General features: G+C 35.8%; 1 protein-coding gene across 7 annotated transcripts in view; it reads right to left on the bottom strand.

The window, feature by feature from the left end:
* Positions 1 to 420: 420 nt before the first annotated feature.
* The window catches only part of SPOPL (speckle type BTB/POZ protein like), a 37,365-nt gene continuing 26,216 nt past the window's right edge, over positions 421 to 11,569 (bottom strand). For 3 of the 7 annotated variants that reach the window (XM_026089077.1, XM_026089079.1, XM_026089082.1), the window contains 4 exons: positions 9,733 to 9,855; positions 6,936 to 7,078; positions 6,795 to 6,863; positions 421 to 4,705 (listed from right to left, as the gene is read on the bottom strand). In XM_026089077.1, coding sequence (XP_025944862.1) covers positions 4,561 to 4,705; positions 6,795 to 6,863; positions 6,936 to 7,078; positions 9,733 to 9,855 — 480 coding nt within the window. In that variant the 3' untranslated portion in view covers positions 421 to 4,560. Of the gene's footprint in view, positions 4,706 to 6,675; positions 6,864 to 6,935; positions 7,095 to 9,732; positions 9,856 to 11,569 lie in introns of those variants that run through there. The other 4 variants (XM_026089078.1, XM_026089080.1, XR_003257332.1 and 1 more) reach the window with 3 other exon arrangements.

The following is an 11,569-nucleotide window of genomic DNA, read 5'->3' as shown; positions in this document are numbered from 1 at the left end:
ATTGTACGTGGCCATTATAAACCTGTACTCACTGAGAGGAAAAAAGGACAGTTTTCCACAGCAGGGGAGGAAAAAGCATCTCTCAGAAACCATGAGCCTCATGGATAAAGCCTTCGCTACCACAGCATCAACTATCCTTCCTACACAGTCCATGTAGGCAGTCATTTCTCAGGTAGAGAGGTTTAAGCTATTCACAGCTCTTTACACTTGAAAGTGTAAAAATGGAAAAATAACTAAGTTAGTGGAGATGAGAGCAGGACTGCAATATGATCCTACCCAACAAGATTTCCAAAAGGACAACAGTATATTTTACATTTGGCTGATACACAGTGCTGCTAAAATATCTCTTCCTCAAAAGAGAGAAGCAAAGCCATTTTAAACACATACAGGAAAAAAATATATATACAAGCCACAGACACATTCTGCATAAGTAACAACTTTATTGTAACTTGATGTGCTGAAATGCAAAAATATTTTCAGCAACAAGATACAAAAAGTATTTCACCATTAACATCAGCTGATAAAAAAAGGCTGGATGGTTTGATACAACTGTTTACACATCTGAATTCTCTTAATCATTTCCACCCCAAAACAGGTCTAAGTCATTTCACTGGTTTAATTTCTAAAATAGGACTCATTTATGTTAAGCCTTCAAAAACCAGGTTACAAATACGATTAAGTTCATTGCAAAACACTTAAAATGTGAATTCCCTTTACAAATGCAGTCCATTTACTGTGAGCAGAAGCCAAGTTAGGAGATTTAGTCAGTGTCTTGCTAGCTAACAAGCTAAGCTCTCTCCTAAATATGCTATCAATACCAAATAAAGAGAACAGTTAACAACATTCCATTTGTCAATTATCAAAAAAAAAAAATCAATTAAGATTAGGAATTTCAACCAACCGTAAAATCTGACAAAATTCAACATTAGTTCAGGCAGCTATATTTCACTTTTGCAATCCACTGTCTTTTCATAAAACACAATTTCAAATACTGCACAATGTTGTTTTTTTTTTCCCTCCCAAAAGATAAACCTTTCTATGAAGATTTAAAAGGAACATAATCTCCACATAGGGCCTCTATTGACACTCTGTGCAGAGGTCAATTTTATACTAAATAATATTTAGAAAAGCATCAGAACTAGAGTAACTTGTACAACTAACTTTCTGCTCACAATTAGCACATTTTGACATACACTCAGCTTTTAATAACAAATATTTTCACATTTTTCACAAAAGATACCATTATTCAATTTGTATCTATGAAGTTTTTCCACATTTCGTTTTGTAGTTTCTACCTCAGTGAAACTGAATTTAGTAAGAAAGAAAGAATCAACATATGGCAGAGCTCAAATCAATATTCCATAGCTTTTCTGCCTCAGCTGTGTATCAAAAAGCATCATCCTTCACCTTTAAAAATACCTTTTAAAAAGATCTTGTAGCCTCTTAAATCTTCCTTTCATCGCATTAGTATCCTAAAAAAGGCACAATGTGTTCATACTTCTGCACACAGTAAATGGACTAGTAAATAAGGATTATTTCTTGAAGCATCTTCCACCTAAAGCATCTCCTTAGGAGAGGTTCAAATGGGAAAAAAAAAATACATAAAAGGTAATAGCATTTAACAGCGAATTGAGTCCTTATTTTTAGAAAGTCATTCTTAACAAAAAAACACTGCACAGTCATACACACACACACACGCGCACACACAGAACACATGCAGGGTTCTCCCCAGAAAAGCGTGGAAGCGGTGGTTCACATGTATCTGAGGGAGTAGTGTTGGCAAGCCAAAACATGGCACCTTCATACATCATATCCTGATCTTTATATAAAACTAAGAAACCCCCCGAAGATTTCAGCCTGAAAATAATGTCCATTGTATTAGATAGTTTCATATCTGCTGCACTTAAAACTGACAACTGAGGTTTTGAAGGGCAAGCTCTTGAGATGTGGGGAATAAAAACAAGCTACTGAATCTGAAGGAGAGGGTTATTACCAGCTATCCCATTCCAGTGAGAACACTGCATGTAGTTAATTAAAGAATAAAGAGGTGAATAATTAGTGCACTCACTTAAGAATACAGCAACTGTTTTACCTTTTTCTTAAGAGCTGACAAAACTTAAAAATATACATAATAAATAAAACCAAATCTGAACAGATCAATTATCATGATTTTCTGTTAGTGTAATGTATGGTATACACTGCCTGACTTGAAAAGTGGACACTCTACAATGTAGATAATATTACAGCACAGTGTTTTACATTTTTTGGTACAAAGTGTGCTATTTAAGCTTCTAAAAAAAAAAGTCTTCATAAAATCCTTAAGCTTTCCATTAGATTACTGTATGTTGTTACTTTAGAACAAGTTGAACTGGACAATTATTACAGTATTAAATATTCAAGTCACTTCATAGGTTAGCGCTGCAAGTTTTAACAGTGATGGGTATGAGGATATATAGTCCTAATGCATTACACAGTGCAGCAAAAACATCACTATTTTGGAGGGAACAATTACCTTTATGTCTTATTATGAAGAATGTTTATGAGACCTTATTTTAGATAAATATTTAAAAATTGATAAAAGGATATATCTCTGTAAATATATAATTTGATGCCTTATGTACTATTAAAGTTTCCAATTTTATACTTTATCCATAAAGATTTAGTTAGAACATAAGAAGAAAATGCATTTAGAGGTTATTTTATTCTTAGAAATTGGAGTGGGCATTTTTTCCAATTTGCCTTTGCTAATGGATGACTAGATGCCAAGGTATAAAACTATATTCTCTTTCCTCTAAAAATGTCATTAGGAGTAATTCAGATGAATCTTAATGAAATGAGGATGGAGAGAGGTTTCAAGACAATAAACAAACTGAGATTCCTCCTCTCTTCTCCCCGTATAACTTTTTTTTTTTTTAAAATAGGCAAACTAAAATCTTTATCCAAATATGTTTATAAATTAGGTGAGATCTCCTCCCATTCCCCACTGTTAAACCCAAGTCATCCCAAAGAACAAACATAGCATATTATCACCATTACAGTAAACTCAATGTAATAACTCAGGAAACATTTAGAGTGTGCACTACTGCAGACTTTTCCTCCCAATCGTAAACAAAGCTATCAAACACTGAGGATGTTGGTATTAAAGCTAGGATTCATATAATAAAGAACTGGCCCATGACAAGCAGTTTACAAATGTTTCATCCTTTTCACATTATGCAGAATTTCAATACCATCCACAATGCTAGTACAATAACTGAAATGCAAGACTGAGCAAGTCTCTGCTTGCAAATATCATCTGACATTTCAGGGAAATATTCCTCCTGACGTGTAGGTGACTTCCTTATATGTGAATGGAAGCTGCACACATCAAGATGAGAAAAATCCCTCTTCCAAAGTTTTTACCATTCACATGTCTTTTTCAAAGAAGCAAAAATATTCAGTTACTTAAATATGAAAGCTTGCAATAGTCACCTTCAGTCAAGTCTTAAAAGACATGCCTTTCCTTTTTGTTATAACAAAACTAAATCCCATGTGGCTGTGGGTATCTTAAAATGTATCTAAAAAAGTTAAGCCACAATTACCTGTACCTCATTAATTCATCAAAAGCAAAATATATATGTACCACACAACATACAAAAGTTACACATTAAAAGTGCATATTCAGAATCCATTTGGCCCATTTCTTCAATTTACATTTGGTCATTCTATGCATCCTTTACTTTTCTATGTAACCATACATGTGGGATATATTTTTTCCATCTACAATACTATTATGTCTTCACATTGAACACTTTACTTCTCGTTCAGTTCTGCATTAAATGTAAACTAGTGATGGACCATAAAGAAACACAAGCAAAGGTTTATTCTGTGTTTCTTTTTACTGTTTGGACAGCTTTGACACACACACAATAAGCATTACAAACTGTAATGAAAATACACTTCTGGGCCAAACCATTGCATATTTGCCCCCACAATGAAAAATAAATTATGTTCAAAGCAGTATATTGCCATAAATAGCCTGTAGGCATTCTCTGAAGGTAAACAGGCTCTCCCTATATTTAGCACTTGTCTAGGAAACATTATGTGCCTCCAGTTCAAGTGCTTTCATTGAGAGGCTAGTTAAAACCTTCCAGTTAGCACAGGACCAAACTATAAGTCTTTTTTTTTTTTTTTTTTGAAAATAATGGAAGATCCCTTTCAAAAATTAATCTTCAGTTATCAACTTTACTGCATTATGGAGCTAGTGCAATCCTGCAGAGCCTAGTCAAAAAGACAAGGCACATTAAAAAAATAATTAAAAAAAAAATCAAGATACATTAGACTATATGGACTAGAGAGTCATTGAAGATAATTTAAGGCCTTTCAGTGAATTAGAGTAATCAGTCTAATTTAAAGCTGAGGATTAAACCATAAATTATCCATCTGAAAAGCAAACAATAGGCTTTTTCAGCTTCTGTTCTGTGGACAAGGATAACAAAAATTCTTGTTATGGTTTGTGAAAACACCTCTGGACATGGAGGAGTAGAGTCAATTCAGTTTCTCTAAAGTTCGTGGAAGATTTCATGACTGTTTTAGCCGTTTGCGTGGAATGCCAAACTGTGGACACTGTGCGGATGCTAGTGCACGAAAGGCCTCTGCTACTAAGTGAGGGTGAGAGTGGATCATGGACTTCCAGCCTGCTGTTTCCATTATGTCTGTTGCTTGGCTGAAAACAAAAGTATTAAGAATAGTCACACAACTTCATAAATCAAATGCACAAAGTGGAGAAGAGCAGGCAAGGCAGGATGACTGCAGAACAGCAGCTGAGCAATATAAAAGACAACAAGCTTTCTAAATGCCAGTAACATGATGCCATTGGAAAAGCGGCAGGACTACCACCTTGAAATTGCTCGAGAAAAACAATAAAAGTGGAAAGAGGGGACTAGAAAACATGGCTGCAAGAAAACTGGAAGAAAATTGGGGTTACTGTAGTCAAGAGAAAACCAAAGCAAGACATGACAATCTCCATGCAACACAGATTTTGTTATAAAGAACATCATGCTCAATCTGGGGGAAAAGGAAGGATGACAAGACAAATCAGCTGAATCTGCAGGAAAAAATGTTTTAATCTGTATACTAGAAAGAGTTACGAAGGCAGATTAGCTCAGCATACTGCAGAATCCTTCCCTGAGAGCTTGCAGTTTAAGGAGTATCAGTGAAGGATACTTTGGGGATATTTGCTCTTGCTTCAGTACAAGATCATGAACTATATTCAGAATGGCTGTCAATGGCTTTTCTGGATGTGAACCATTAAAATTTTTAATTGATATAGAAGCAAAGGTTTCAGTGAGTATCACACCAACATCCAGTAGATAAAAATGATGCATTTACTCTCTCTATATATATTTACTTTTTGTGGAATAATATAAAACAAAAGCACAAAATTCACTGTGCATAAGGAGAATACTACATCATGTGGGATGCACAACATATTGACAGTTAGGATAAATTTATTGCTTGGAACCAACAGTTTATGCACTGATCCCAAATGTCCATTGCCCTGTATTTTCAAAAGCCTTTCATGACAGTCGTATTGTTTCGGGAGCACGGTCAAGCTTACCAGTTAGCAGTTGATCCCTAGACTACATGATCTCTCAAAAACCTTTCCCAGATTTCTAACAGAAGCCTTTAATCTTATGATACATGTCAGTAAAGGTAAGTGCCTCGAAAAACAGCTCCAAAGTTCCGACTCCCTTGTTGCCAGAATTAAGCCAGGTTAAGCCAGGCCCTCTCAAATTGTTTCAGCTAAAGCACCTATAATAGATCAGAGAAATAAAGATGACCAGCATCTTCATTTCCAATTATCCAAGACAGAAGTCAATTCAGTAAGTTCCAAATTATTTGAAAAGGAATGCATCAACTAGTCTACATTGCTATGTACTCTCACTTACTTTTATTACCTTTTTTAACTGGTGTTTCACTATTTCTCTACCACCACCCTTTCTTTTCAACGCATGCTCATTAATTAGGCCTGTCAAGACCTCAGAGTGTTTAGAAAATGTACCTGGTACACCTGGTATATTTTAAAGCACCTGGTATAACACAGATTTTAACTTTACTGGCAAGAAGCAAATACTCTGCCATCCTTTCACCATGTTTCAGACTACCTTTGGCTGTCTCCTATCGCATGATTCACGCAAGCTGTTCTTAGTATATGCTGCAGTCAAGATGGGCAGTTTTGCCCTCTGTCTACGGTCTCAGCCACATATTCTCAACCTATTTCTAGTATCAGCATTAGCACTTACGCAGTCAGCCAGATCAGAGGGACCTGACTGACTCGCGTGGCTGCAAGAATGCCAGTGCTGGCATGTGGGAAGGTGCACAAGCAAGTCGCCACAGGCCAAAAGAGCAACTGCCCTCCTCTCTTTGGCAATACTGCAGGCTCAGAGTGATCTAAGCAAGTCTTGAAACCGCACCTGGGTTGCCGCTTCTCCAAGCGGAAACCTGATTAGTGAAGAGAATAGTTTCCTTTATAAAGTCTGCTGCCACCTCCTCACAGTGCTGGTATGTCCTCAGACGGGGAACAAAACTAGCTACCGTTATCTCACGCCAGAGGGCAGATAACTCCTCATATCATCTAAAGGTAAAGTCACAGTCATAACTAGGGAAGCATCTGCTGAATCTTACTTTACTTACAATCAGTGACTCGCCTCAATACTCTGGAAACAGTAACACTTCTTCAAAGTGACACTTCTTAAGATCTGTAATCTGTTTATCAGTGTTTGTAGATAATGCAGTGAGGTAGGGAAACTTACTTGCTGTTCCAGTTTTTCCCATCTTTACACCCAAGTTGTCTAAGAACACTGCACCTGTAATGGAGAGAACTGTGCAAATATTGAGAAGGTATACAAAGCATAGACATCAAATACGTATACAATCTTATAGATATTACTTGCCTGTTAATAAAATCTATTGCTTGTGCTTTTAGCTGTTCAGCGCTGTGCAAATCTGCGAGGATAAGAATGTCAGCAACATTTTCTACCGAGAGGTTACTACAGAGTGCTTCCTCACACATGACCTTCAGCCGTTCCAGTGCATACTGCCAAAAGAAAAAACTACACTAATCATTCTTCAAACTGATTCTTTTTATTGTTATCTCTACAGACAGTATTAAAGACAGTTCCAGTCAAGAAAATGCCCAGTGCTTCTCAAGCTTCAGATCACTGTGCTTCCATCCAAACAGGTAATTCAAAACACAATACGTTGTATCTAAGAATCCTCTGGTACATTAGGTCAGACATGAATTAGGTTACACAAACTGATAAATGTGTTACTGGGAGAACTTTTATTAAAACAAAAATAACTCATTTGGATGCTTTTACTACTCCTCCCTTACCAAACTGAAGGAATGCTAAGAAAAGGCACAAGTACTTTAGTCAAAGCCATGATCGGATGGATTGATACCTCAGAGCAAGGGGCAAGAAGTTACACAATGGAAAGTTTCATGAAACTATCCAAGGCAAAAATCTATTAATCTGTTTGAAACCAACTTGTTCCGAGTTATCTTTCCCATCTCTGAATATTAGTTTCTCCCATACCTTGACACAGCCTACCAAAAAAATGATGCAAAATAATTATATACCCATGATATTATATTTTACATGAATAAAAAGTGCTTCTTTTTTGAAAGATGTCATACATTGAACAGGTTTCATTCAGCTGTATGTATTTCTACTGAGATCTTTTCAGTCCCATTTAGTTTAGCACCCTTCAGACAGTTTTTAAGTCTGAAAAGAATTCTAGAAGCATAAGTGGCATGCATATATACATATATTTTTTCCATATATTCAAGTTGTCACTCATGCATTTGCATTAGCAACCGTTCCACACAACAAAAACACCACTGAAAAAAAGTCAAATTCTTGGGCTAACATCTATTTTTTCTAGACCTCTGCATTTTTACTTCCATTTTATCATTACACCACTTCAGGATACTTCCATTTAGAGTACATAAACATCAGTTAAATCTGTACCTACCAAGTAATACAGTGTAATTCCTTTGGTAATATGCAGAATACTCCTTTTTAGATAATTATTTCACATTCAGAAGGAATAGCAGAAAGTTTCCAGCAGTTCTTAATTGTTACAATAAGCTATAGGGATCTCCTAGCTCACCATCTTTATTCCCTGCTACTGCAGATAATCAAATACCTCATACTACTCTCTGTCTATCAATTACACCCTAAATAAAAGCCAGCATTAATAAAATAACACCATATCTCCTTCCCACTTGACTGTGCTGAAAATTGTCAAAATACAATCAGTTCTGGAAGATGAGATGCTGACAAGGAAATGTGAAAAGAATAACAGTGGTAAGTCACCAAAGCGAGGACAGTGACAGTTCAGGAGATTTAAAAAAAGCACCCCACCATTAAATTGCCCAAAAAAAAAAAAAAAAAAAAATCATTTCTTGAAATTAGCTACTGAGATGATTTACATTATTGTGATAGGGTTGATTATGATTATAAGAATAGACAGTTTCACCACCAATATTTTAAGAATGTAATTGCTCAGCCAATTTAGAATTTGCTAAGATAGTTTAAGAAATTGCCATACTCAGCTAGAGATTCTTAGCCTCCCTTCAGTAGTCTTCTTAAGCTACTTTAGGTATTAGAAAAAATAACTGGCAACTGCACAGAAAGCCTATGAACTCTTTTTTTTTTTTTTTTTTTTTTTTTTTTTTTTTTTTTTTTTTTAATAGAAAGGGTTGGCTGCAGGACCAGTAATGGATGGCTGTAGAGATGGTAACATCCAAGCTGCTATAGCAGTATTCTTACATGTTGATTTGGCAATGCCCTAAAGTATAAAGCAAGGTGAGAGTAGAAATGTGCAAAGTAACATAGCTTCTGTAAAATAAAATCCCAGAAGCAAGCAAAATATTTAGAGAAATTAGATTAAAAAAAACAACATTACAACATGAGGCTATGTGACAAAAACTTGAAGTGGAAAAGTTTCAGATTACACACACTAAAAAACATTTTCTGGGTTCTAAATTACTTATACATCCTCAGGGAAGGACAACTAAGTGCTCTCTGAAGATGGGCAACTAAAATCTCATCTCAAGCTGTAAAGCAGTAAAGATAAACTTGACCCAGTACCATGTTCTAAAAAAAATATATATTAGAAAACTAAGTTACGGTATGAAAGAAAATAATCTCACTTTGATTAAGTCCCCTCATCTCAAAAATCATAGTAGGAAAAGTATTCAGAACAACAACTTAAAGAGTAGACAAGATCTCAATACAGAAGAAAGGAAAGATTAGAACTATTCAGTTTGTAGGGAAGACAAAAAAGGTTCTTAAGTAGCAGTACTTTAGGGAAGACAGTTATTTATTTAATACAAGATCACTTATATTAATCCTCTTCAACAATATAAAGATCTAGGAGACATTTTATTCAAGACTGACTTTTCAAGTTATATTAGTGGTACCCAATTTCCCCCCCAAATTTTTTTGATAGTAAATATAATTAATAGCTGAAATGTTTCTGGTCATTAAAGATTGATAGAAAGGTTTCTAAGCCTTTTACCGCTAAAAAAGTCTATCCTTTCCTATCATTCTGCAATTCGGATGAGTCCTCTGTTTTTCTTTTTATTTAAAGCAATCAAAATATATACCAATCTTGCAAAGATTTTTTAGAAGAATGTTCCATAAACAAACAGCACTTTTGAGAATTTAGGAGCTAATTACTTACTTTGTCTGCAGCTGCCAACAAGTTGTCAGCCATTTTTTCAAGGTTTGGTGCTTTTCCTGTGTAAATGAATCTCATCATTTCTTTAAAAACTTCAGGGTCAACGTCATTTATTTCTACACGATTCTGGTAAAGAAGAATCACCAAAAACCTCTGTAATTTAGCTGTAATTTTAAAGTGAAGATATCAAATATCATCTGCATGCATACTACTATTCATTCGCAACCCATCAGACAGAATCCCTACAAATTTAAGCTAACATTCAACAATATTAAGCAGAAAGTAATCAAACTCAGTAACTCTTAAAGTCAGGTAGTAATTAGTTGGAAAAAGTTTAGGCAACAAAAACTAACCTGCACATTTTTTTCTAAAAATGTCTGGCTCTATGTGGAATCTATGGCATGGACTGTATATTAAAATAAATAAATAAATAAGTAAAATAAAAATCAAGGCACAGTTTCAGAAATATTTAAAAATGTTGCTGAGTTTCCAGCCTGACAGCTACGTGCTTGGAATATTAGAAGTCAGAGCACTAGACAGAACAAAGTGAGACATTTTTGGCTCAATTTAGGTGGAGTCAACACAGCCTATATTTTATTCTTGAAATCCAGAAAGCAAAGAAACACATCTCAGTGATGTCACATAGTTGAAGGCCTTCCTAATAAAACTGTGGTCTTGCACTTTTGGCCCCATGCCCTAACAGTACTCCTATAAACAAGTAATGCAGTAGGAAACGATGTCAAAGACGACATAGAAGCAAGCATCAGACTTGAGATGGGTACAAAAAAAATTAAAATAATAATAATAATAATAAAAAAAAACCACACAAGTTATCCAGCACACTGAGACCTACATGTTCTGCTTTCCTATGCACTGAACCAGGCACAATATTTAGGAGTAGGGCTGCACTGGAGATTTACGGCTAACATGAAGGCCACCAGCATGGCACATTTCTGAAGGTGTCGTGCCCTTTAACTGAGCAGGTGAAGCTGCTCAGGAACAATGGACATGTCTGGGTTTCTTTAACTCCAGAAATCCCAAGTAAATGCCTCCAATATTCCAATTCTGCCTGGGAAAGTTTTTAAATGAAGCAAGTGCAGAGAGGAAAAATTCCACCTCTGAAAAAGTCAGGGGTATCGCAGCCCCACACTCATCTGATGAATTTATTCACACAAGGGACATCACTGCAACCTGCGAGACTCCAAGCGATGAACATCTATTACACTCCTTTGTGAGCTGACTAGTCCCTTGCCTTTCACTCAGTTGTGGATTCTGCCTATAACCCATTTTAGATGTTATTTTTCATGAAAGACATGAACAGCGTTGTGGGAGATATCAAGCGTGTAAAAGGAGAAGCAGCTCCCTGGGCTGATTAAATAACTATCCATCCAGAACACTTCTACAGGTCAAGTGTTTGCAGAAACTGTGAAAGAAAAGGAGCACTTCACTTCAGTGCTTAATTTGAGCTATAATTCATATGTAGTTTTCTTATTTGTGCCCTAGCTACCATATAAAACTTTTTAGTGCAAGTACAGCAACACCTAAGTAGAATTAATTGGCTTATGTAGGGCTTTAAACTAAAGCAAAAAGGGAAAGATTGTTAGCTGCTAATGCCACTGATCTAGCATGTCAGCATAACTGATCTAGGGCAGAAAAAAATTGAAATAACACTTGAAATAACAAATAACAAATCCTCCAGAATCTTCCCCAGTCAGCCCTATCTGTCCTTTCTGCATGAGTAAATTCCCACACAGCTCACTGGGAAAGAGTTCAGGGAGTAGTACCTCCACTCATTCACCATGAGACAGTACTCACCTTTATTTACAACACATGAGGTTTT

The sequence above is a fragment of the Apteryx rowi genome, unplaced genomic scaffold, assembly GCF_003343035.1.
Source record: "Apteryx rowi isolate R43461 unplaced genomic scaffold, aptRow1 scaffold_8, whole genome shotgun sequence".
Lineage (NCBI taxonomy): Eukaryota > Metazoa > Chordata > Aves > Apterygiformes > Apterygidae > Apteryx > Apteryx rowi.
The sequence above is the reverse complement of the archived record's forward strand: the minus strand, read 5'-3'. Positions and strand labels throughout refer to the sequence as shown.